A 27,998-nucleotide genomic window follows, 5' to 3' on the forward strand; every position below is an offset into this window, starting at 1 on the left:
CACAGAGCAAATACATACAAACCCAGACTTAACAATGGGTTTTCCCCCATTGCCTTAACAATTCGTGATCATCATTACACAAATTGCATTTTTCTATTCTTTTCAAAATAGAAGCCTAAATTATGCATACTCTCTGAAATAAATCTTCCTGTCACCTATCATTTGAAAAAGTGACAACTCATTGACATGCCCCTCCCCCCCCCCCCCAAACTCTCATGGTCACTTCTGGGTATCAGAATCAATGATTGCACTGTCATATGACACTATGTATTTTGCTGCTTATGAGAGCTTTGAACAGCATGCAATGAATTAGTTCCCAGTGGAAATTTCAAGGTAGGTATAGGCTAAATGTGTCCAACTATCTCAGCTGATGTGTGGTCACAACTTTGCACTATAGTTTTTCAGAAAGCTGCTTGGGACTCATAATGACACAGCACTTGGTAATATGGTTCTATAAATGACTCCTCTGGATTGAAAACATCCAAAAAAAAGGAAGGGTTAGGTAAGGAGGACGCAAAATAAAGCAAACCAGTGTGCTTTTCTGTATGTTCTTTTCTTCAAAGTCCTATGGAATAAATTGCCTCAACAGATTCCTTTACATCTGTTTGCACTCATGTTCATACATATGAATTTGGCATAGAATTTCTGTTTCAAAGCTCTCAAACAACCCCTTCTTTACTGATGTTAATAAAGAAATGAAAGCAAGAATTAATCACATTTACTTACATGTGTTTAGATGTATTAGGATAGAGATACATAGATATGTAGCAGATATTTAAAGCAAGGAAAGTGAGGTTCTGCTTTTGTAAGAATGATCAAGTAATACAGAAATATGACTGAGAGAGATAAATCATGCTTTGAACAAGAAAGCACAGGAGTTCATGACAAACTGATGGTTACACAACCAGCATTGACTTGTGAACTGGAACATCAGATGCCTCGTAATTCCTATGGGTTGCTGTGCAATGATATATTCAATATGTTCCGCCTGTGTGTCTAGGGAAAGATGATGTAGTAAAAGGAAACCCTCTCTTTCTTTATTTCATAGTTAAAATTTCTGTCCTGCCATTTATTTTTACTCTGTGTCTCAGGTGTTGGGATAGCATAGATGGTGCATACTCACTGCTGATTTATTCTAAAGCTTTATTAATGTACAAATCACGTAAGCTGGGACAAAAACTTGCAATCTTGTCAAAGATGGGTTCTTACTATAGCATTTGGTCGTGATACACGATGTGCTTGTTTTGGAAAGCACCAACTAGTCACTTAGCATCAAGTATTTCACACACCAAATTAATACTGACTTGGATATAGTATGAGCTGAGTGAAACTGAATTAAAGATGCATCATAAGTGGCAAGTAAAAGATGCAGGAATATGAGTTGTTTCATGCAGGCAAATAATCCAAATGATCTCCAAATCCCTGCCCAAAACCTGGACCTCTCTGGACATTACACAATAAGCTCAGATTTCACTTTGTGAAGCCACAAGGCAAAGCAATCAGTTACATCAGGATTTGTGCATCTACTTGTTTCTTCTAATACAAAGTTGGCTGCTCACAGAAAGAGAGTCTTAAAAATCCACATGGGTCCACTGTTTCTGTAAATAATACTCAGAATCATAATTGCTGATAGAGACCACGAAGGGAATGTTTTCTAACTTGGTCTGTGCATTATACAGCGTATTGTGATTTTCACATTTTTGTTCAGACAGGAAAAGAATCAATTTTCTTTCCAGCTCCTAGGGCTTGGTGAAGGAAAACAGACAGGAAGGTACATTTGCAAAATATGTTTTTAAATCACAGAATCATAAAATTATATAACCATAAAATTGTTTCTTTGGAAAAGACCTCTAAGAGATCATCAAGATGATTGAGTGTGCTCATGAAAGAATCTTAAACGGAAGTTTAAACAATTTGGCAAATCGGTGTTGCAGAGTCCCCTAGTTGGTAGAAATTTCCATATTGCTTATGTTTTATGTAAAACAATTCTTGACACTAGCTCCTTTGCCAGAGCTTATTTTTCAAAGTGAGGGTCTGCTCGTACCTCACTCCGCTGTCCTGCCTGCAGAAACATACCCCGTGCCTGCTGCTAGCCTCCCTAAACTCGGTGTAAAAATAAACCCGAGTAACTCCTCTCCAGGCACGGCGCATGCAGATTCGCTCGTCGGGATGCGCTCAGCCACCCTCTTCTCTCAGCTGTCCCCACACGCCATCCTCCCTCCCGCATCCCCGGGAGCAGGAGCCTGTCCTCCCCCGCGGCGCTGCCTACGGGATCTACGAACGGTCCCTGCGTGCCGCCGGCGAGCCCGGACACGCGGCTGTCTCCTGCAGCCCTCGCTGGGTCATCTGTGCGCGACACCGAGCCCAGGTTGGTGCGGGGATGTAGGTCCCCGGGGTGAGACCTCCGGCCACGCTCACCTTCCCCCGCCTTTGCCTTTAATCAGGGTGCCCATCGGGTTAAAGGTAGCGGGCTTCTCTTGGATTTCACTTCTTGCTTTTGCTTTGATTCACCACGCAGCTCAGAAGCGAAGTTAGGGACTCTGGCAGCCGCGCTCACCCCGCCCTGCCGCTCTCCAAGATTTCCAAAGACTCTAAAAGACGAAAACTGTCGAGAAACCAACCGCCAGCCCGAAACCCCTCAACGGCTCCCGTCCGGTGCCGTGCCGCCCAAGAGCCGGGCTGCCCGCAGCTGCCCCATCTGTCCCCGGCACCCCTTCATCCCCATCCCCACGGTCGCGGCCGTGCCGTGCCCCTCGTCCCCTCCCCGTCCCCCCCGCGTCGGGCGGGAGGCGGCCCCGCCGCCGGGCGGAGGGAGGGACTGGGGAGCTGCGGCGGCGACTTTGCTCTTTAAATCGCTCTCCAAAGCGGATTACGGCTTGATCCCTCCACGTCACGCCGGAGTTGCCCGGGGGGCAGCTCTCCGCCACCGCGTCGCTCCCCTCCCGCGGGGCGTCGGCGAGGAGGGGCGGAGGAGGCGGAGGAGGAGGGAGGACGGGGACTGACATACACACACATCCCCTCCACAAACACACACACGGGGTTGTGGGGGGATGAAGCGGCGGGTTTAGCGGCATCCGCCCCCGGGGGCGGGCGGAGCTCTGTGCCGCCCGTCGGTGCGTGCCAGCGCCCATGAAGCGCTGCCGTGGCGCGGCACAGCCGCTGCCGGTGCCGGCGCGCTGAGTGCCCGCGAAGGCTGCCCTGCGGCGGTGGGCCGCAAGCTCCCGGCCACCATGCAGAAGAGTGTGCGGTACAACGAGGGGCACGCCCTATACCTGGCCTTGTTGGCCCGCAAGGAAGGCACCAAGAGGGGTTACCTGAGCAAGAAGACGGCAGAGACCAACCGCTGGCACGAGAAGTGGTTCGCCCTCTACCAAAACGTGCTTTTCTACTTCGAGGGCGAGCAGAGCGCCCGGCCCGCTGGCATGTACATGCTTGAGGGTTGCAACTGCGAGAGGGTACCGGCTCCCAAAGGCTGCGCCGCCGGCAGCGCCAAGGATGCTGCTCTGGACAAGCAGGTACGGCCATCCCCTCGGGCAGCCCGACGGCAGCGGCAGGAGGAATGGAGAGAGGAGCGGGGAGGAGGTGGGCAGTCAGGGATAGCTTCCCGAGAGGCGAGGGAGAGAGAGGCACTGCCAGCGTCCCAGCCGTCGGGCTGCCTCCCACGGCTTCCCTCTGGGAGGATAAGGATGGGCACCCCTACTCCCCAGGCCCCAGTAGGGAGGTCTGTGCTGCTCCCGATGCAGCCAGGAGAGCAACAGATGCTCATAAAATGGCAAGGCCAGTGGCTCTTCCGTCCCATATAAAGCCTCTTCTCTCCTCCTTCACTTTTTTTCCCCTAGTGTACGATGGCCTAATTTTTTTAGAGTGCCCAGGGAGTAGCATATCACAAACTAGGTGTTCGGTCATCTTGATGCCAGCCTTCTGGGATAGGTCTACACCTTTCCAACAAACTCATCAGGGAGTATGAAGGGCCAAAGTACCAAAACAGTGCAGGGGAACTCTGGCCAGCCTGATCTAGTATGAGGTGTCCCTGCCCATGGTAGGAGGGTAGGAACTAGATGATCCTTGTGGTCCCTTCCAACCCTGACTGATACTATGATACTATGAAAAGAGTGCCCAAGCTTGGCCCTGGGCAGGTGTGGGGCTGCTCCCTCTCTCAGCAATGCTCTGTGGAGTAACAGGGTCGCAATGCCCTCTTAGTAACCTCTCTGAGAGCTGGCTGGTGGCTGGGAGGCAAGAGTGAGCGTGTGCCCTGATTTACAGCCTGCGCCATTCAGCAGCAGCCGGCGGGTTCTCGGGCAGCCAGGTGTTGTGAAGCCAGTCGTGCTTTCAGTAGAAATGGTGGCACAACGCTCAGCCAGGTCTTGCGTTGCTTTCATTGGGTGAAGAACGCTGAAAGCTTTGGTGGGAATCTGTTTCTGCCAGGGGTGATGGTTCCTAACGCATGAGCTGCCAAATTCCCCCTCAGCAAGCTGATTGGTTTGACATGGATGTGTCAAATAAGCGAGTGGTTAAATACTCTCTGTGCATTACATAACCACAAGAAAAGGACGTGCTGTAGTTGTACAGCGTAGATAGAGATCAGATATCTTAACCACACGCCTCCTATTGCCTCATGTAGATCCTTGATCTAAGTTGCTGCTGGTTGAAATTTGTTTTAATCTTCATCTGGCATGACCTAATGTCTTTCTGACTGAGTAGGAGAAACCAAACAGGTGTCAAACTGGTTTGGAAAAGTTTGGGTAACTGTGAAGGAGGGTGGTTTCAAGCTGGCTGCAGGCATTTCCTGATGATTGTGAGGACACTGACCTAAACCAGCTCCAGAAAAACAGCACATCTGAATGCTGCACCAACAGGATAAACTTTGAAAGAAGAGCTTTGTCCTCTGTCTGTGCTTTTTTACTCATTTAGAAGAAATACTTGTGTGCTTAAGCAGCCTTTGAGAGGACACACAGTTGAGTAGCTGAAGTTGGGATGGTTGTTGTTATGCCATATTCATCTGCTACATTTTTGCTTGTTTCTTTGAGGCGTGTGTTTATAAGCACTGATAAATGAAATACTGGAGGATTCCCTAGATGAAATTAAACATGAATATTTCCCTGTCTGCTTTACATTGGCTTCGTGCACTTGTTTGTCAATAGTGTTGGTAAACTACGGCTTGACTAAGAGAACTGTGTGAAAACAATGCCTCTCCCTATCTGTTCTCCTGGAATCTTGGGATGTGCTTTTATAGTGGTGAATGTCTGAGTTGTTTGTAATTGGAGCTAGTGGTAGCAGAGGCAAAATAATTATGGAGGACAAAGATGAATTTTGCTTTAATTAAACATCTACTATGTTAACATTTTAACAACAATAGGCTGCTGTTAAAGAGGCAGAAGATGTCAGTTATTTTTCATGGGATCCTAGTTGGAAGACTGGTCTGGCAGACCACCATAAAAGATACCTTTCATATTCAGCATGTGAATGATGCAGAATAAGCTTCTGAGAGTTATTTTTTACAGACGTTTACTCATTAAGGTGCATCCTTGTTTGTATATTCATATAGAGACAAACCTTTACTCAGGTGTGCAGAAAATCCCTCAGTGATCAATCACAAGAAGAAACATAAATAATTAACAATGATTCAGTCCTTTTTATTCAGAAAATGTGCTCACAGTCTTACAGGTGTGAGCACCCAGTTTATTAGCAGAGAGAAACAAACTCATTTTAATCAGCTGATAATGAAAACTCAGTGCTGTGCCTGTTAACTACTGGCATTGTAAAGATGCTGCCTAGATTTAATTTGATTTGATTGAACCACACCAATGTATTACTGGAATGAAGAAAAAGTCATTTTGAAAAGTCATATTTATCTTCTCCAGAAGAGAGAGAACAACAATGATAAAAAATATTTCTTTTATCTTGGGTTTTATTTACCAAGGCAATTTAGACATTAGAGTGGTATGTCCTATAGAATTGCACAAATGAGAGAGAGAGAAAGGCAGAATTAATCACACAAGAGAGCTTCATCAACATCATTTGAGTGGGTATTTGAAAAAGCAATACATTTTCTTCAAGTTATGTAACTGAAGATGACAGAAAAGGCATGCAGAACAAACAGATTTTGTTTTCCTTAGTTTGCAGATCTTAATTTTTGTTTGAGTTGTTTAAGGTGTTTTTGTCAAGTCATATACTCAGTAAGACCCGTTCTCAGAAGTTGTCAGAGTTCAGTGCAGAGGGTGCTGGAGCTGTACTTCCCCATACAGGACACTGTGTTTTGGTCACCAGATGTATTTAGGTTTGGTTATCTATCTCCCAACAAGCCCAGAAGCTGAATAATTTCACATTTACTCACTTCTGGTGCTGTTGTGACCTCCCAGCAGGTGAGTGGGACACCAAAGTTATGACAGGAACCATACCACGATTCTGTGGAAGATGTCAAGCACCTTCGTAAGATTTGACGAATGTTAAAGTACCAAGAGCTTGAAAAAAAAAATTACAGTGACATAATGTACTCTTAGAATAGAATAGAATAGAATAGAATAGACCAGGTTGGAAGAGACCTTCAAGATCATTGTGTCCAACCTATCATCCAACACTACCCAACCAACTAAACCATGCAATCAAGCACCCCATCAAGTCTCCTGAAAACCTCCAATGATGGCGACTCCACCACCTCCCCAGGCAGCCCATTCCAATGGGCAATCACTCTCTCTGTATAGAACTTCTTCCTAACATCCAACCTAAACCTCCCCTGGCACAGCCTGAGACTGTGTCCTCTTGTTCTGGTACTGTATAAGTAGAGGGTTTTTAAATTTTGTTTTGGTGGGGGTTTTGGGTGTTTTTTGTTGCTGTTGTTCAGAAGGATATTTGTTTCAAAGCAAAGTCTTTTCAAACTACAGTACCTTTCTTGTTATTAACAAACTGCCCAATGCATGAATCTGGGAATATGGGATCAAATTAAGTATGTTGCAGATGTTATTTTTAGGGGGAATTATTAAAGAAAAGTGATTGTTTTGATCTCCCTTGTGTTTTAGAAGAGCTTTTGTAAATGCCAAACAGGTGTTGATATCCACTCTGAGGTCACATTTTGGGGGGGACACCAAAAAGCAGTGTGGAAGAAGCTGATTTTCAAACCAGCAAATTGTGACATGAAAATACTACATGTGATATTAATTAAACTGCATCTTCCCAAGGGACCTGTGGGTTGTAAACACGTGCAGTTCCCAAGAAGTCCTGCACTGTGACAGTGACTGACTTGATGAGGATGAATTTCAGCTTTTATTTCAGAAACTCTGGAAAGAGAATGTCTTTATCTCAGTGAGTGGCTAGTGCCTTCCAAAAGTACAGTAAAATGCCTAAAAATCATGCTTTTGGCAGTGCTTTATTAAAGACTGGCACTTGGAAGTGCTCACACACTACGACTATGAGAAGCAAATGAATAGAGGAATGTTAATCTTATTATTGTTGTTGTCAGCACTGGGAGGAGGCCTGTATGTTTATTTTCTTGCATAGCTGTGGATTGAATACATGGAAATGTTCTGATATAGTTAATTAATAACTGTCAGCATATTTAAACTTGTAAATGTCATACAATTTGATCAGAGACTATACTTTGTATCTTGCCCACAATAATCTTTCTCCCATTAGCAAAATTAAATGCAGTATTAAGTCCCTGTCCCCACATATCAACAGAATCCAATTATTTGATTTTTTTTCCTGCTTAGAATAGAATAGAGTAGAATAGAATAGAGTAGACTAGACTAGACTAGACTAGACTAGACTAGACTAGAATGGAATAGAATTAACCAAATTGGAAAATACCTTCAAGATCATCAGGTCCAACCTATCACCCAACACCATCTAATCAACTAAACCATGGCACCAAGTGCCTCATCCAGTCTCTTCTTAAAAACCTCCAATGATGGTGACTCCACCACCTCCTCGGGCAGCCCATTCCAATGGGTAATCACTCTTTCTGTGTAGAATTTCTTCCTAACCTCCAGCATAAACCACCCCTGGTGCAGCTTGAGACTGTGTCCTCTTGTTCTGGTACTGGTTGCCTGGGAGAAGAGACCAACCCCCACCTGGCTACAACCTCCCTTCAGGTAGTTGTAGAGAGCAATAAGGTCTCCCCTGAGCCTCCTCTTCTCCAGGCTAAGCAACCCCAGCTCCCTCAGCCATGTCCCAAAGCACCATGTCCACATGAACATAGTTTCTTGAACACCTCCAGGGATGGTGACTTCATAGTATCATAGTATCAGTAAGGGTTGGAAGGGACCACAAAGATCATTTAGTTCCAACCCCTCTGCTATGGGCAGGGACACCCCACACTAGATCAGGCTGGCACAGCCTCATCCAGCCTGGTCTTAAACACCTCCAGGGATGGGGCCCCAACCACGTCCCTGGACAACCCATTCCAGGGCTTCACCACTGTCACGGTGAAGAACTTCCTCCTCATGTCCAGCCTGAATCTCCCCACCTCCAGCTTCATTCCATTCCCCCTAGTCCTATCACTACCAGACATCCTGAGAAGTCCCTCCCCAGCCTTCTTGTAGCCCCCTTCAGATACTGGAAGGCCACAATGAGGTCACCTCAGAGCACCCTATTCCAATACCTGACCAACAGAAGATACATGAAGTAGATGGCTGAAGAACGGTGTTATCCTTTTTGGCTTGATAGCTTGCCACCTTCAGGAGTACTGCTGTGACTCTTACTGCTTGCATGTGGCCAATTAACTCCCTGAGATGTTCCAGGGCAAAAGTTCACCAGAGATACTTACTTTATATGAATGTCCTGCAACATTTAAAAAATAACATGTGAATTTTTTTCCCCCAGTATCTGAGAAGAAAAAAAATAAAGTCTGTTTGGTTGGTTGGTTTTGTGGTTTTGCTGCTTGTATGGTGTTTGTTGGTTTTCTTTAATGGGTTACCTTGAACAGAAGCCAACTGGGAAAGTTTGAAGATACTAGTGCTCTTGCAATTATTCATTTTGTAAGACCTTCTCATTAGTCTGCGAATGGTTGTTGCATGAAGACAACTTTGGGGTATCCAGCTCTTGTTTGCTTTCCCAGATGATCTCTGTCCCCTTGTGATTGTTCAATTACTGTCATGAGATGGTTTGTGGGCACACAGGCTGAAAAGTGAGTCACTGGCATCGTGCTTAAGGCAAGTTCCATCAAAGTGGATGCCTCTGGCTCTTTGTGCAGAACTCTAAAGTGAATTTACAGTGTGCTTTCTGGTGTGAAGCAACAAGCAGGTATTGTTTCTGCTGCAGTGTTACAAAATGGACTGCTTGCAGTTATGGAAAAGTGGGGAATGTACTCAGTTGAGAAGTGAGTTACAGCCAGATCAGGTTAATTTTTGGCATGCTTTCAACTTGAAACATTAGCTAAATACACACAAATGTTACTTGGAAAATACTGATGCCATTGAGTACTCTGGACCTTTGGCTCCCTCCCTCCATTCTAGAGTGTCTGTCAAACTTGAGGGCAAAAGGCAGTAATAGACACCAGCTGAGCATCTTTGACTAAAAACTGATTAAAAGAACATTGGGAGTGATGGTAAGAAGAGATTTTGGTGTGACAAAGTATTTTTGAAGAGAAACCACAGAGTGAAGCCTTTAACATTTCTCTTTGAGGTACTGTAAGATTCTGAAATATTAGCTTATGCTTTGACAGAAATACATACTCCTTAATTAAGCTATTCGAAAAATAATTAGATCCCAAGGCAAATGACATTTGGCCAAGGCTTATTTGTGGAGTTGCTGAGAAATTCTTTTAGCTAACAGGTGAAATGTCAGTGAGTGAAAGACTGGAAGCAGGTTAGAACTAAATTAGAAACTAATCCCAAAGTGTAATGAATAAAAACATCACACAAACATCATGTAAGAATAATCTGTTCTACCTTTGCAACCTTAAACATAACACAAAGGCTGTGCAATGTGATCAGAACCTGGCTCACACAGATAATGTGAATACTCAAGTTACATTTAAAACAAGGTATCATAGCATTTTAACATGAGTTTCCTTCTTCCACTGGCCTTACAGTTAATGCTACTACTTTTTTTCATTTACTCTCCTTTCTTGGCAGAGTTGTATCAATTTGATCTGTTCAGTTCCTCAATTGTAAGAGGAAATTTGTAGAAAACAAACAAACAAACAAACAAATTCTGAGCACAAGAAATAGCAGGTCATTCCCTAACCCTCTGAATAATTATATTCCATTTATCTTGATTTGTGTTTGTCTTCCCCCATTCAAACCTCTGCAGATGGATGTGAGGGAAGGGGTTTTTGGAGCACCCTACAACACTAACTTTCAAAATAGGTTTCATTTACTTCTCCATCATCATCTAAGCAGACTGGTAAAGCATGTACTATTTCTTTCTGGTAGCATATTAATATTAAATATTAATGGGTAAATATTACCCATATTAATTTCTCACCATGTGCCTGAGTAGAAGATCCAGGCAGAGCTTCTTTCTGTAGTAATATGGCCACATTACAATAGTCTTTATACATTGATTTATACATTACAATGTCATCATTAGTAATGTATCAGCATTTTGGGGGGTCCACGTGCTGAGGGTCTTCCATCACAAGAATCTGAGTGTATAATGAAAGGTGTCATGGTTGCTCTATTTGGCTGCACACGTGGTAATTACCAGTCTTGTTTTGCTGCTTGCAGTATGTCTGTGCTTCTGAGTACTTTGTGCAATGATGGAAGGGATTAGGCATGTTTTGGTGCAGCCTGGTATGGTTCCTGGCATGAATATCCATATTGCATCTTGAGAAACTATGATGTCTAGCCCAGTTATTCGTGCATAATGCATACATACAGAGCTGACTGCTGTAGACCCTCTGCCTGTATTGCAAGTGGGGCGCTCCAGGTAGTGTCCCATTGTGTGACTTCCACATAGAGAGGAGCATACTTACACCAAAAAGAGCCCCTTGAGGGAAGTAAATTATTAACATGGAACTCGTCATGTTGCTGAAGACAATGAGGTCTGAAAGTACCAATCCACCACTTTTAGGTATCCTTAACAACAGGGTTTTGCTGCCAGGAGTAACACACTTCTCTAGATCCACTGCTTTGAGGCAGCTTTGCTACCGTGGCTGCTGTGGAGTCTGAGGCAACATGACAATACCAAACTGCTGACAATACCAAACTGCTAATGATACCAAACTGGGAGGCTTGGCTGATACACCTGGAGGCTGTGCAGCCATTCAGCGAGACCTGGACAGACTGGAGAGCTGGGCAGGGAGGAACCTAATGAAGTTCAACAAGGATAAGTGCAGAGTCCTGCATCTGGGAAGGAATAATAAACTGCACCAGTATTGGTTAGGAGGTGATCTGCTAGAGAGCAGCTCTGCGGAGGACCTGGGAGTCCTGGTGGATAAGAAGTTATCCGTGGGTCAGCAATGTGTCCTCGTGGCCAAGAGGGCCAATGGGATCCTGGGAGGCATTGAGAGGAGTGTGCGCAGCAGATCAAGGAAAGTTCTCCTCCCCCTCTACTCCACCCTGGTGAGACCTCACCTGGAATATTGCATCCAGTTTTGGGCTCCCCAGTTCAAGAGGCACAGGGATCTACTCAAGAGAGTCCAACAGAGGGCTATGAGGATGATTAAGGGACTGGAACACTGCCCTATGAGGAAAGGCTGAGAGCCCTGGGGCTTTTTAGTCTGGAGAAGAGAAGTCTGAGAGGGGTTTTAATAAATGTTTATAAATATCTGAGGGCTGGGGTCAAGAGGGAGGGGGCAGGCTCTGCTCTGTTGCCCCCTGTGATAGAACAAGGGACAATGGATAAAAACTACAGCACAGGAGGTGCCACCTCAACTTGAGGAGGAACTTCGTCACTGTGAGTCACAGAGTACTCAATAGACTCCCTAGAGAGGTTGTGGAGTCTCCTTCTCTGGAGACTTTCAAAACCCATTTGGATGCATTCTTGTGCAACCTGTGCTAGATTCTATGGTCCTGTTCAGGCAGGGGGTGTTGGATTTGATGATTTTTGGAGGTCCCTTCCAACCCCTAATATCCTGTGATCCTGTGAACCTGCTTCTCAGAAGCTTTCTAATTTTGTGCTTCCTGTAGCAGTGTTAGACAGGCCAAATTTAAATACTCTTCCATAGATCTGCTGGCTGGGATGGTGTTAGGGCAGTGGGCAGATTGAAAAGAAGTGTTGATATTTCTTTGTTGCCTGATTGTTGATGAGCTACAGCAACTCAGATAGATGGTGTTATCTGGCTGCTCATATACTTGAAGTAAAAGGAGATTCCACAGAGTACCTCTTTTCACCTTTGTTTTCTGTCTACCAGCCATGACTGATGCTGAAGACTGATTGAGGGACAACATGGGGTTTGTATTTTTATTTATTTTTTTCCAAACACTGTGCCTCTGCACTAGAAGCTTAGGAATATATGCTTACAATACATCTCCCAAGGTTTTTTTTAACTTCCCAATCCTATAAGATTTGGTGTTTGAGGTACAGCCTATATAGAACAAGAAGCTTCTCCAATTCAGTCCAGTCATGTCGATGTCTTTATTGAATTTTCCATGAGCTCTGAACAAACTAATTTTTATTAGGGAATGTTTGTAAAGTGCCAGTTCTGAATGGAGCTGTATTGGTATAAGTGATTTTACTTCCACTGTTTTACATATTTCATTGTGGCAGAGTTTCATTAATTAAAAAAAAAATGTTATAACAGTTAAATGCTGCAACTGTTACAAATAATCTCAGAGTCACGGAAGGGACCTCCAGAGATTGTTGAGTCCAACACCCCTGCCAGAACAGGATTACCTAGGGCAGGGCACACAGGAACACAACTAAGTGGGTTTTGAAACTTTCCAGAGAAGGAGAATCCACAACCTCTTTGGGGAACCTGTTCCAGTGCTCTTTCACTCTCACAGTAAAGCTGTTTCCCCTCAAGTTGAGGTGGAATTTCTTTCTAGCAGGATGACCCCTAAACTGTACTTGTGCCTGGTGTTATTTCTTCCCGCCACACTTGTCCTCATTGGACCTCATGAGGTTCACCTTTGCCCAGCTGTCTAGCCTGTTCAGATCTCATTGGATAGCAGCACAACCTTCAGGTGTGTCAGCCATCTCCCACCCTACTCCCCCCCACCTCCTTTCTGTATCTTCAGCTAATTTGCTGAGGATAGTCTCTATGCCCTTATCAGGTGGGATTATGTTGTCCCCTTTTCTTTTATGGCACTCTCAAACACTGACTATGGTCCCATTTTTACCTTTTGAGTTTTTGGCTCAGTATAATGTCTGAGTAATAGAAATTATCTGCTGGTTAATAGTCCTGCGGTTTTGAACTAGTGTGGTTCAAGTTCCCAAATTACTACAAGACTTCCATTGCATTACAGTGTGTCCTTTGCAATCTTCTCAACTTGGCAAGACCATTATATTGCTTTCAAAAAACTATTGTGCCTGTGTCCAGCATTCTTTGAATAAACTCTCTGCAAGTATATAGGTACTTGGAACGTAGGGTAGAACTTTAGGTGCCCCATGTGAGCTAGAACCCATTACAGGCAGGAAGTCCTAGCCAGTGCAGCTTACAGAAGTAGTCACTCCATCCTAAATCAGGTATTTTCACTTGTTAAACTGCACAGACCCCACCAACTATAGTAATTAACTCTCAGCTGACTGTTAGGTGAACTGAAACACCTGGCTCATGCATTGACACCAGCATCTCAGGCACCTCAGAAAATGGGTTAACCTCATGCATTCATGAGTGCTCAGAATTTGCCAGAGTCTCTCTGATGACGTCCAGAACAGAATCTCTTTGTAACCCCACGCTTTCTTGGATGCTCTGGAATGAGAAAAATATTAGTTTTCTCTTTGGCACTAGTCATACTCTCTGCCATTTGGTGATCACAGAACAATGCTAGAGAAATATTAAAAATGCTTCTTCCTAATAAATCTGTTAGGGAGCATTTAAAATGTAGGAGATACCTGTAAAGCTTTCTTAAAGAGGGAGGACAAGCTGACAGAATAGTAGAGGGATGCAACATAGATATCTGTGCAATATCAACCCCTAGTCAACACAGTCATTTGTGTGTACAGATGAAGAGAACATTACCTGTGGCTCTGAAGTGATCACAATGTTGTTGCATCTAATATTGTAAGTATTTTCTCTTGTTCTTAGGAACTGATCAGGAACATCAGGCAGGTGAGGGCTTCTGGGGTGGTACTTGACCTTGTCTGTGTAATTTGCTGCATGTGTTGTTTTTGCAAGTCTGAGGTCTTTTTGTAGCTTTCTTGCCCAAAAAAAGTATCTAATGACTGAAAGGAATACCAGGTGAGCTAAGGAACAGTAGTTCCTTAGGGAGAAGCTGCAAATAAATTGGTTCTCCCAGACTCAGGAGTCTCCCAGACTCCAACAACCATCCCGTCGGCTCTATGGCAGCTGGTGTGGAGTGTGGCACTGGCTGGCGCCGTACGTGCTGTCGCCCTCTAGTGGTGACTCCCACAGCAGGCTGTTGGCCGGCTGCCGCGGTCGCAATGCCAGCCCAGTGCGAGGTCCGAGGGCTGCGGCAGAGTCTGTGGACTCGAAGTTGTTCCTTCCAAGTGCTAGTGAGTGTTTGTGCAAGTTTTCCTGTTTCTTTTCTGTGAAGTTCAAGGAGCTATGAGCGTAGAGTATATGAACAGGCTGTGGGGATGCAGGATTGAGCAGCTGTCAAGCGGAGAAAGACAGACCTAAGGCTTCTTGAGCAGCCTTGCAGTCACTCAGAATCACAGAATGGTAGGGATTGGAAGGGACCTCTGAAGATCGTTTAGTCCAATCCCCCTGGCAGAGCAGGATCACATAGAGTAAATCTCTCAGGAGCGCACATCCATTTTAAATGCCTCCAGTGACTCTTTCTTCTGTGTTGTGATGTTCCATGCAGTTTCAGGAAATCTCTTTCTTTCCTGGGGCTCCTTTCTCATAAAATACTGAAGAGAAGTATTATGATCAATATCTTGAAGAGGATCATTTTTCATAGAGCTTTTCTAGTTTCTCCCTCTCCTTCTCTGAGCATGTCGAGTACATAAGGCATGAGGCTTCAGGAACAGAAAGATGATTTCCTGGTGTAAGTCAGAATGTCACCTGTGGGAACTAGAGTCTGTGTTTTGCCTGTGAAAAACTGCACAAATCACATCCACAAAATGTTTTATGATAATGAATCGCCCCTTGTTTTGGGAACACAGCCTGACATGCAAAGGTGGAGCTGTTCTCTGTGAAAGTAGCTGTTAAGGCAAATAAAAGAGGTGCCATCTGGATGCCAAAGGCTGATGTTTTTTTGGATCAGGCATCCAAACTGAGCTGCATCTGACATTGCTGGTTTTGTGCTGACCATATTTGCAGTAATTCCTCCCTACCCCACTGGCTGTTGTGAAAATAAATGCATTAAGTCTATGAAAGCATCTGAATGATGTCATGAGAAGTGTGATAGGACAGCTTGTAAGATGCTTCTGATTAGTGTGCAGTAGATAAAGCAGGAACACATGAATTCAGCAATCAAGATAAAATATGAAACCATGTCTCACTTTACATGTTGTAACTGAATCAGGATCTCCTGAAAGAAGAATTGTGTAATAGAGGACTGCAATCATTACACTTGCACACATGGGATTAAATTAGCAATGCACAAGGCAGCCTCCGCTATGACACTTTTCTTAACCTCTGTGTAGTCCAATGCCAAAAACTGGGGAAAATAAAATCCTCCAAAACAACAAAGAAATGAAACAAAAAACTAAAACCCAAACCTGCCAAGTACTCCAAAAACACCAAAATGAAATTGAGGTACAAATGCACTTTAAAAACATGAAGCGTTTGGACATGATTTATGTTGTGGAAACAACCAGATAGAGACAATTCATTTAGGTATAGATTTGTTATTGTAACAAGTGTAAGCTTGCCTGCCCTAGACTAGGATTTTTCTCATATTTTTGCTGCCTGCTGCAGATGGAAGTTTCATAAGTGCATTACTTGGTGGCCTCAGGGAAAGCCTAGCTAGCTGGTGTCCAGTACTGTATGGTCCAAAATGTGCAGCGACCTGAGAAGAACTCTGTCATCAGCAGTATGAAAATTGCTGCAGACCTACAGAGAAGTTATGTCTGCACCACATACACTAAGATGCTTTAAAGAGAGAGATTCTGAGTGCTGACTGCATTCTTGTAGCTTAGCAGCACATAACTTGGCTACATGCCAGTGAAGTGAGCAAAGCAAAGACAACCACTCAGATGTAGTTGACAATTTAGAGTACTGCCAAGTAGTTCCTTGTTAAATGCATAAGTAGATAGATCTACCTTCCATAGTAGGTTTAAAGAAAAAAAAAAAAAGGAAAAAAGGGTATCTTCCTGTAAGAGACTAAATCTTGTCTCTCTTGATGTGAATCAACAAAGATAAAATCACCTTTGCTCCCACACAACAGAAATGTGTAATGGGAAGATGCCAGTGGATAATGACTCTCTGGAATGTGTACAGACAAGATCTTGTCTCTACCCCAGAAAGGGAGGATGGTGAAAAGGCTGGACTATGCAATGGATTTACCATCTGGCATGATAGGCCCCTGATGTGTATTGTGTATATGGGCAGGTAAAAGTGAAGGAGGAGGCAGACGCCCTCACCCTCCACCAGACACTTGTAAGCACACAAGGAATATGCAGGAAGATTCCCTGGGGACAACACCTGGACAAAAACCTGTGACTAAAAAACTATATAAAAGACTTGAGCAATGCCTGCTCAGGAGAAGAAAATATAAAGACAGAAAAAGACGGACACAGAGACATCATCATGCAGCCTGGAATCAGCAGACCAGGAGCTCTCTCTCTGTGCCATAAATTAACTCATGGAGAAGAGAAAAGACGTCTTTACTGAAGACACCACGTGTTGGAGGCTGCTTAGAGAAGGACTTGGACTCTGAGATCTCTCTCTCTCTCCCCTCCTCTAGGGCAGACAGCACAAGCCAACAAAGATGCAGCGGTACCCTTCCTCGGACCCAAATCATCTTGGGGCGGGGGGTGGTGGTGGTAATATAATTCCTTTGCTGTTCTCTCTCTCTCCCTGTTTTCCGGCTCTCTCCCTTCTTCTGTTCTTTATTCTGTTAATAAATAGCCTCAGTGTTGGTATTTTGGCCTCATTTGTGCCTCCATGTTCATAACACGCTCAAAAAGAACCAAGTCTCCTTCCCCCTGCGGACTGAGACACTTTCCATCTCTGATTTTAAATGTGTTTTGCTACCGATCATTGACTTTCTGCAAATATCTTTCTGACTTTTATTTTACTTTTTTGAAGACATCTGAATGTGTGTGTCTCACATGTGCTAATAGACTGGGTTATGTGGAATAGAAAGGTGATTATTTGGATTGCTCCCTATGCCACTCACTCCCTGTGGCCTCCTAGTGAATCTGTTCCTTGACTGGCTTACTTCTGCAGTAGTAAAGCAGGCCTAATAGTGCTTCCCATATGCTAGCATATGGGTAACACCATCTGTATGGTGTTTATCCTTGCATAGTTCATCTCTAGCTTAATGGGTGAACATAGAAGTGGTTACTGAGTTAGTCATAAGGTACTGTTTCTATGTTTCTGAACACAGGAAAAGCTCATGGTAAGACCTGAGAAGTAACTAATCCTGAAATCTACACCTGGGGTATTGCTCTTGTAATTAATTATGTCCCTCTGCCACTGGGATCTGTTGGACACACCATGTAGTTCAGTCCTTGCAGGCAAACTGGTCTTGATAGTCCTGTTGACTGTTCCAGGCAGCTTGGTTTTGATGCACCAAGCTCAAATTGGAAAAGCTTTTCTTGTTTTGTTGTTTTGTTGGGTTGTTATTCTGGGGGCTGGGTTTTGGTTTGTTTTGGTATTTGGGTTTGGTTGTGGATTTTGGTTGGTGGTGGTTTTTTTTTTGTTGTTGTTTTTTTTTTTAATTATTGGTGGTTTTGTTTTGTTTGGGGGTTTGGGGGATTTTTTTTTTTTTTTTTAAATGAATAAGTTATTTACAATTGCAGCAGGTCCCCTTAATGCTTTCTACTCTAGAAGAGTATTTATTCTCTGTCAAGACTTAAGATTTTCATGATCATTGAGTTTTGTTGCTGGGCTATTACATGGTTGTACACACAGTTGCTTGATCTTCCTTGTGTCTTCTTCGAGTCCTTTCCTTTGGTGTTTCCTTTGCCTTGTGTAAATTTCAAACTGCTTGTATTTTGTCATATTCTGGTTTCTGCCCCACAAATATGAATGCTGTCCTTCTGAGCTGCCTTACATCTGCAGTGCTGGGAACAGTGTATGAGTTGGCTTTGCCTCTGTGCTCTATTCATTCCATACTAGAAATGGGTTAGCAAGAGGGAACACATGAACAAAATCAAGTACCCGTGTAAGATTTATTTCATGGCTTTTATCCTTTCCCATGGCTTCTCAAATGCAATGTACCCTACTCTTGCAACTGCTTCAGTAGCTTCCAGGCCAACAGCATTTAATCTCTTGGTCTGCTGAGATCCTGGCTTTCTGCTGTTTTCAAGGTGGGTGGAGAAGCATGAGCAAGCAAGTCTGACAGCGGTATGGTGCACAGGAGGTCACTTAAAAACCAAAAGAGGTTGTGTTCCTTACTTAGCTTCCATGCAACGATTGTGGAATAAATTACTGTGCTTTGAGTCCCAGAGAGCTGCTGTAGAGAGTGCAATGCATGGTTGGATTATACCTGAGAGAGTACATCTGTAGGATTTGTAATCTCACTGGAGTCCATGGATGTTTGCAGGATAGTTTCTCATAGTGGACACCTTTGCAACCACAGTACACTTTGTGATGTAGCCCCTTTCTTTAGCTCGTGTCTTGCTGCTTGCTTATGCATTTGCCAGATTTCCATATCTTTGGTTTGCTGGTCCAGATACTAGATTTATAGCATGTAAGGAGTGTGTAAGACCTAATGAATTTGCTTTATAACAAGTATACAATTAAATGTTGTGTCTGCTTTAAATGGGTTGCAGAATAAGCTGAATGTCCAGAAGGATCTCTAACTATTTGCTTTGCAAAGGCCATGCAGCAACCTCAAGTAATTTTGAAAGCAATTATGAATTTTGTCTCTAATGTTAATTTTCAACTCTGTGGTTGTGTGTGAGATTTGTCAAGTCAGAATAGCAAAATCATGCAGCATCCAAGACTTCTAATCTTTCCGAGTTGTGTTTTTTCATCTTTTCTAACATGTTTGTGTTTGGACTTTGCCTGCTGTAACATCTCTATGGGAGAGTTTTATGCAATAAAAATAAATTTCTGGTTTTCCCTGTAAATTACTTCAGTTTAATTTAAAAATTCAACTTTTTTTCTAAATAATTGACTCAGGAACACAATTCTCTCTGACCTTGAATCCATCCATAGCCTTTAATGATGTCTTAATGCAATAAGTGGTATTCAAACTTTTTGCTTTAGTGAACCTCATATCACAGACTTGAAGACTTGAAGGCTGTAGAATAGTCATGGTGATTGGGAGAAGTTTCTGAAGACTGGAAGAGAGCAGATATCACTCATATATTCAAGGAAGGCAAAGGAAGATCCAGTGAAGCACAGGCCAGTCAGTCTCACCACAGCTTGTGGAAAAGTGATGAAGAAAATTCTCCTGGAATGCATTTCCATACATATGGGCACATAAAGGTGAATGGATGTGATTAGCATGGATTTACAAAGGGAAAATTACTCTTGACCAACAGGCATGCCTCCCACAATGAGGTGACTGACTTGGTGGATGACAGGAAAGCAGGGAAGGTTGTTTAGCTCACCTTTAGCAAAGTCTTTGGTGCTGGCTCCCTAACACCATCACTGTAAAAGCTAAGAAAGTATGGGTTAAGTAAGTGGACAATAATGTGGACTGAAAACTGTCTGAATGACCAGGCCTGGATGACATGTAAAAGACAGTGTCAAAACTTCCCCCAGGACATTTAGTTCTAAGAAAGAACTCTTGGCCCAAATAGTAGGAATTTTTTTTGTAAGGGAAAACTGCAAGGCTTCCCACTTGACTTTCTTACATTTTCCTCTCTGCTTGTTCTCAGGAAGTAAAATCAGGGGTAAAGGGAGATACGTATGCCAGGACATTGTTTTAAGTTGCCTTACAGTGATCAGGCTTACTTTTCTTTCTCTGGAAGAAATTTGCTATTGGGTCAACATCTTAACTGATGTTTTATTGAGAACTATAATAAAAAATCTGGATTCAGAATTTCAAAGAGTTTTCTGAAGAGCAAGAAGATGAAAATTCTGTTTATGCTTGTGATGTGCATATGTTAATGCAGTATGTATGTAGCATGTCTTTTCTGCTTCAGGTCATCTCTGCTTTCAGGGGGAGTGAGAGGTTGTTTTCTTTTTGATAATTTCCCATCTGATTTAAATTTGAAGCAGTCATTCTGTTTTGGTGAATGTTTAAATCATAGCAGGGAAAAAAAAAATTGTGCAACTAGAATAAACTTAACTTCAAACTTTTTTTGGACTAATAAGCAGAAAGTGATTTAACTTGCTAACTAAAGATGAAGCCCTTTTTTCCTTCTCCTGAGTTACTTGGAATGTATCCATAACTCAGCATTTCTCTGCTTTTGTTTTCTCCCTGTGCTGAGCAGTAACAATATTTACAAAATACTTAGTTTTGCTGCTCTTGGAAATGTAGCATAACTTTGGATCTTCTTCAGATTGTATTTATTACAGAAACAAGAGGAAAGAGGGGAAAGTGGGTGTTAAGCTTTAGTATGTTCAAGAAACTGTCAGGAGGACTAGTGTTGGCTCTAGTCTGTTACCCTTTTTCTTCCCGAGTTTCCCCTTATCCTTTACTTGTCTGTGGCTTGTTGTTCTCTTTTTCAGTCCTCACCCCCAGGATATACTTGGGGAATACCTTACCCAGTAGTGAAGCTGCATAATGTATGAAACTGGAACACCCCCAAGCAAAGCTAAGCATTGTAAGGGTTTGGTCCTACTCTGCTTACTTTTATAAAAATGCATGAGTGTCTCTCCTTTGCTGTGTGTGTATCTGATACAGTTTCACTGGTGTGGATTATTTAAACCAAGTGACTTCAGAGTTTAGAGTCTTCTAAATATACTGAGTGGAACCAGGTGCCTGATCTGCTTTAATACCACGTACCTTTTATTAGGGGTTGATCGTCTGCCATTTCCATTTATATTTCCTGATGTTCTTTCTTGATTCAAAGTTATTTTTAAGTAACCCAGGTCAGGAAGGATATGAGTGGGGTGGAGTGCTGTGGGAAACGTGGACAGTTAATGGAAAACATTTGAAAGAGCATTTCAAGAGCTTCCAGAGAAGTGTTTTCAAATGTAACTGACTTGTTTGATTACAAATGCTTATCAGAATCACTTAAAAACCCCTTAATGTAGCTACAGCAAATAATGTCATTATCACTGAGTAGTATTTATGTCACTAGTTGTATCTAGTTATCCATGTATTGTATGTATAACTGTTTATTATGGGTTACTCATGTCATGAAAATGCCAGTGTACATTAATTTTCAGTTGTTATTTGGGGTGCTGGAGTATGCCAGATCTGCTTAAAACATGAGAAGTTTACCCATGAACTATTTGATGAAAAGCTGAATGCTACTAAGGTAAAAATACGAAAAGTTTCAGCCTAGAACTTTTAACACTCTTTTGCTTTTAACTTCAGCATTACTGTGGTCACAACAGAGTATGACATAACATTGGGTATGCATGATTTAAAAAAAATTAAAGACTTAAAAGGCAGCAACTCTTTCAGCAAGATGGTTAAACCCCATTTTGTCATCAGGTGGGGGCATATCTGTTTACAGTGTTCATGTTGAATGAAAACTATCTCATATAAGAAATTTTTATGGTTATAGCTGTCAGTAGACTATAAAAATCCTTTCTACCAGAAAATCAAGATTGGCACTGAAAGAAACGTCAGTTCTTTTCTTTCCTTATTTGCCTCTTTTAGGTCTTTGATCTCTCACGACCTTAATAAAGTCCTCTTTGACAGACAAAAGTAACTGCAGGTTTTTATTATGCAGATGGCATTAGCTGTTCCTAAAACTATCTCCTTCAAGTAATGGAGAAAATATGTAGTATTGTAAACTCTTCTGTGATTAATGAGTTCACATGTTGGTTGGTCTTGCCACCCCTGTGCTGCTTTAATGCCATTGTTCTGTTGGGCAACCTGTGAGCTCATTGCTGTTCCTGGGTGGGGTGGGGGGTGGGGACAACATTGTTTGTATATCTGTCATAAAAAAAAAATCAAAGTACTCTTAGCAAGTAACTTCTTCCTCTTAGAATTCAGCAGGCTTGATGCCTTTAAACCTGTAGCATCCATATGGGTATAGAGAAAGCCTTAATCAATTTCTGTGTGCCCTGTTACATACTCAGAGAAGCTAAATTTGAAGATACTGCTTGTACGTGGAGGAGCCAAAGCTGTATAACTGTAGGCGTCTTAGAGCTAGGCATACTTAGCTTACCATACATAGACACAGGAAGGCACAGAGAGATAGAGCAGACATTCCAGATTGGATTAAATGGAAGTGTTGGCACCTGTTAGCATAATAAACACTGAGTAGACAGCAAAAGTCCTTCTGATCAGTAAAACAAAATATGCAGCATGGATGGTGAGCATGGTGAGATGCACTTTTTTTGTTGTTGATGTTGTTACTGAAAACTGCTCTGAAGGTGTGCTTGAACTCTAGCACTTGAAATATTTGTTTTAAAAACTTCTGCTGACTTAGTTGTTCTTATATATTGGTTAAGCAACATGGGTTTCACTTCTGGAAACTTTTGCTGATAATTGCTTTAGGTTGTTTCTGGTGCTTGAACATGCCAAAGTCTGTAAGTGAATTCAAGTGTTCTAAAAATATCATATCTGGATATTATTAAATATTACATAACAGTTAATGTTGCTGAATATTGACTACAATAATATTTACAGCAGTAAATCCCAAAGTTTTGGAAAATCACTAAGTTACATTTCCAAAGTAGACCTTCTTAACACTCTCTCATCACCCACAAGACCTCCTTCTTGCAATCCCCAAATGTACTTCATTAAGTGTACTTTATTAAATATATTTTATGAAGTTTTGCCTACATAAGGTACATCAGGTAGTTGTAGACAGCAATAAGGTCACCCCTGAAGAGGAGACTCAGGGGTGACCTTATTGCTGTCTACAACTACCTGAAGGGGGGGTCGTAGACAGGCAGAGGTTGGTCTCTTCTCCCAGGCAACCAGTACCAGAACAAGAGGACACAGTCTCAGGCTGCACCAGGGGAGGTTTAGGTTCGAGGTGAGGAGGAAGTTTTACACAGAGAGAGTGATTGCCCATTGGAATGGGCTGCCTGAGGAGGTGGGGGAGTCACCATCACTGGAGGTGTTCAGGGCGAGACTTGACAGGGTGCTTGGTTTCATGGTTTAGTTGATTAAGTGGTGTTGGATGAAGGGTTGAACATGATGATCTTGAAGGTCTCTTCCAACCTGGTCTATTCTATTCTATTCTATTCTATTCTATAATTCTTATGGTCAGGGATTTGTAAACATTGTAGTAATAATTCCTACTTGGTCTACTGGGCACCCATCACACATTCAAAACAGCAATTCAGCTGCTTCTATCTGGGTATTTCAGATACAATGTGTTTGAAAGCCTTTAAGTGCTGATGGTGGCATATGGCTAGGGACTTCTCATTTTATAGTGTGTTTTGTTGTAATCAATGAAAGAAATTGCCATGTTTCTACTGTGATGTCATGTGGTGCAACTCGTTGTTATCAGATAATACATAAATCTTGACTTCCTAGCCTGGAGGGGTTGAGAGGGGTCAAAATACCGACAAAGCTATGTAACTTATTTGTGTTTATGTGGCTCAAGGCAAAACACTATGTACTTGGTTTAGCTCTGTGGATGAGATTTATTACTATGGAGCACAGAGCACCTTTAAAAAAAAGTTTAGTAACTGAGAGGACTAGTTCTGAAGAGATGCCACATATTTCAAGTATAAACTTCATGGTATAAATCAGCCTTATCTGCATGCCGTTCATAATTGCAATTAAGTTTACAGAATATCATCTTCAGTCACAGTATCACAGTGCATTAGAAGTTGGACGGGACCTCCAGAGATCATCAAGTCCAACCCTCCCTTCCAAAGCAGGATCACCTGGTGTAGTTTGCACAGGAATGCATCCAGGTAGGTTTTGAAAGTCTCCAGAGAAGGAGACTGCACAACCTCCCTGGGCAGCCTGTTCCAGGGCTCTGTCACCCTCACTGTAAAGAAGTTTCTCCTCATGTTGAGGTGAAATCTTCTATGCTCAAGTTTGAACCCTCTGTCCTTGTCTTATTACTGTGCACCACTGAAAAGAGCTTGGCCCCCTCCACTTGACCCCCACCCCTCAGACATTGGTGAGATCCCTTCTCAGTCTTCTCAAGACTATACAGCCCCAGGGACCTCAGTCTCTCTTCATAAGGGAGATGCTCAAGTCCCCTAATCATCTTGTAACAGTTATCAGTCTTGTAACATTAGCAAGAGTTGATTAAGCTTGACCACTACAGATAAAAAGTTCATTGAAAACAATTTCCACTCCCTTAGCCTTGGAAGCTGAAGGATGGATTCTGTGTGATTCTGTGATTCCCATGCTCACTGGCTGGTGTAACCCAGTACTCAGTAGGAGTCACATTCAGACCAGTTGCAGGCACCACATCGACCCCTGTAACCTGTGGTCTGTCATCCATCCAATGGCCATTAGTGCTCCATACACACACATGTACACAGAGAGTCACTTCACTCAGGAAAATAAAAATTGAGTTTAACGTTAAAACGGGAGCCACTGTGGCAATCAAGCACAGGGCATGGACAGGCACATGTGCTGGCCAGAATGGCACCTTTTATCAGATTATTACTTTATTCTTCATGCTTACTGACTGATTTCTCTGCTTTTGTTTCTTCTGTAGTCATTCCATAATGAGTCTTTTATAATCCCTAAAAAGTGTCCTATTCCTATGAGCCCCATTTTCAGCCTGACAGGTCAAAAAGCCTGTCTCCTGACTTGTCTGTATGGGTTTCTCACAATGTTTTCTCATCTTTTCTCTGACCATTTTCTTCCAAGCTGAAGAATCCCACATGTATAACCATAACTGTGCGCAGGAGCCATTATACACATTTCAGTTTGTTTCTCGCCATTCTCTGTTACTTACATCTCTGCCTTGTCTTTTCTGAGATAGAGAATTGTAGACTCACAGAATGGTTTGTGTTGAAAGATCATCTAATCCAAACTTGTAGCTGTAGGCAGGGATATCTTTAACAAGAGCAGGTTGCCCTGTCCAGCCTGACTTTCAACACTTTCAGTGATGGGACATCCACAGTTTCTCTGGTCAAACTGTTATTGTGTCTCACCATTGTAAAAAGTGTTCAAAGACTACCTTCTTTCAGTTTAAAGCTGTTGCCTCTTGTCCTGTCACTAGCACCAGTTTCTCTCCATCTTTCTTATAGGCCTCCTTTACATATTGAAAGGCCACAATAAGATCTTCCCAAGACCTTCTCCAGGCTGAACTACCCCAAATTTCTCAGCCTTTCTTCACAGAAGTCATTCAGCCCTCTGATCCTTTTTGTGGCCTTTTTCTGGGCCCAGTCCAACTGGTCCATGTATTTTCTGTGCTGATGACTCCAGAGCTGGACACAGGACTCCAGATAGGGTCTCACCAGAGCAGGAGATGTCCCTGGAGATATTGAAGGTCAGGCTTGACAAAGCTCTGAGCAATCTGAGCTCACTGCAGGAAGTTTGAACCAGATGACCTTTTGGGGGTCCTTTCCAACTCAAACCATTCTATGGTTTGGTTGTGTAGAACTTCATGAGGTTTGCATGGGCCCACTTTTAAAGCTTGTCCAGGTCCCTCTGGATAGCATCCCTCCCCTCAAGCAAATCAGCTGCAGTATTCAGCTTGATGGCATCAATCCAGGAGGTACTTGGCGCTGAAAATGTAGTTTGGCCATTTATATACATTATGGCAAAGGGCCATTTTCTGTTTTGGTCCTCTGCTATTCCCAGAATCTCTTTCTGATCACAAGACACAGACCTGAGGTTTTCCGTTACAGCCCCAAGGCCTGATTAGTGCACTGTCAGCTCAGGGCTTGTTGTTGTGCACATATAGCGCAAGCTGTCTTCCACCAAGTACTTATTTTCCTATTAATTTAAACTGAATTTCAGCTACAGTTTTCGTGTGTGGTTGGTTGATATTGCAAAGCTTTCCTACAGATATTCAGAGACAGAATCAAAGATAGTCTTGTTCTACACTACTTTGAATTTACTCTGGCAAGAAAACTGTTTGGTTTGGACATAAGATGCTGTATTTATTTTGTTTAGTAGAGGAAAGGTGACTTGGATGTTAAGAAAATATCTTGCAGTGTAATTAAAATGTAATTACTATTTTTAGCACAGATTTGTTTGTTGCTAACATAACTTACCATACATCTACTTTTCAGTCACACTTAAAACTGGAGTTCCGTGTATCAATTTGATCTAAAGGAATTGTACTTCAGGTAGCAGTCTAGTCATAACATTGCTAGGTGTAGTGGGCCAACTACCTTGGCATTCATTCAATGTCAATATATGCTTATTTACTTTTATTATAGATGGCTATTCTGAGTGTTTTCTATTTTTTAAAGTATATAAGAAAAGCTGGCAGAAGTGTGCTGGAAAAATTTCTTGACCCACAAGCCAGAAACCTCACTGCTAAATGGAAAAGCTGCTAGCATGAGGTTTTGTGGGTGTTCTTAAATTAAATTAAAGTGAAATGCATCTTAGACACACACAGAAAAATGAATTTACCTTCAAAATTAATGCCTCTTTTTATAATGAAACTATCCTGAACGTTTAAGTCATGGTGTGGGAAAGTAGTTGTTTGTAAAACTGGCATATTTTAGTTTTCTGCAACGTGTCTGATTCACATGATTGACTGGGTAGATCTTTTGTGTGTCGTTGCAGTTCTGAGTAACAGTCCTGCGTGTGCAAACACACGCTGAAGTGGTGGTGCCCCTGTGTCAAAAATAGTTCATTAGCTCCAGTGCTAAGTCTTAACATTAATCATGACTAGTCTGTCAAATGGTATAACACAATTTGAGAAACATGATCCCAAAGCCTCAGGTCATCATTCATGTATATCTAAGTACAAGCGCAGCAAAGTTCCCGTTTTTGATGGTGATAGGGAGGAACCTGCGAGCTTTGGACCAATGATATTTGAAAGTGTAAGGCAATTAAGTAGCATCCTCAGGATTACTTTTGTTGCCATTTCAGTTACCTGCTGTAACAGTTTTATGCTCCGCTAACCTGGAACGAACTCTTTTTCACAATGCTTTTTGGAGTCAAGGCTGCCCTAGTAAAGTCAAAGGTTTTGCCACACCTCTGTTAGAAACCATGTCCACTTGCCAAAAATGTTTTTTCCAACCCCTGGTGGTCTGAGCACCACAGTTGAATTGTGTTCTCTTCTGCAGTTGTATGAGGGTGTGCAGAAGTGTTTTAAACTTCTCTTAGTACTTGTTCTCTGCACAGTTCTTGTTCAGTTGGTGCACTTCGTGTGGGTTGTAATGGACTAGGAGTGGCCAAGCAAGGAGCTGGAAGTTCCTTACTCCACAGGCTGCTAATAAAAGTAGTCCTTCTACAAAGGCTATGTTATGTGACTAGCAAGGCCCTGTTAGTCTGTGAAGTGCTGAATAATATGTCTCCTAAGTGACACAAGGAAGTGAAGTTTTGGAAGTTGCTGAGATCAGCATTATTGATAGTTTCGTCACTTGACATCTCTAGTGAGCACTGTTGTCTGTCTCAGCTTGGCATGAAGTTTCTGATGCTCATCCTCTTTAGATATTTCAGCTTATGTATCAATTATTACTCAGTGCTGGAGACAGGTTACTGACCTAGATTAATGCATACTTTGTGCCTGCGTGGCCATTTAATTAGTAAATTGACTGCCACTTTTGTTGATTCTTAGGATATTTATTACTATTTTTTCTCTCTCTCTTTTTTTTTTTTTTTTTGTCTCTAAAAGTCTTCATAAATTGACACCAAGTG

The 27,998-nt window shown here is 42.5% G+C and overlaps 1 protein-coding gene across 1 annotated transcript in view; it reads left to right on the forward strand.

Moving 5' to 3' along the window:
• Positions 1–2,912: 2,912 nt before the first annotated feature.
• The window catches only part of RASGRF2 (Ras protein specific guanine nucleotide releasing factor 2), a 156,465-nt gene continuing 131,379 nt past the window's right edge, over positions 2,913–27,998 (forward strand). Inside the window, exon 1 of the mRNA XM_054178630.1 lies at positions 2,913–3,515. Coding sequence (XP_054034605.1) covers positions 3,231–3,515 — 285 coding nt within the window. The 5' untranslated portion in view covers positions 2,913–3,230. The remainder of the gene's footprint in view (positions 3,516–27,998) is intronic.

Source organism: Dryobates pubescens, chromosome Z, assembly GCF_014839835.1.
Source record: "Dryobates pubescens isolate bDryPub1 chromosome Z, bDryPub1.pri, whole genome shotgun sequence".
Lineage (NCBI taxonomy): Eukaryota > Metazoa > Chordata > Aves > Piciformes > Picidae > Dryobates > Dryobates pubescens.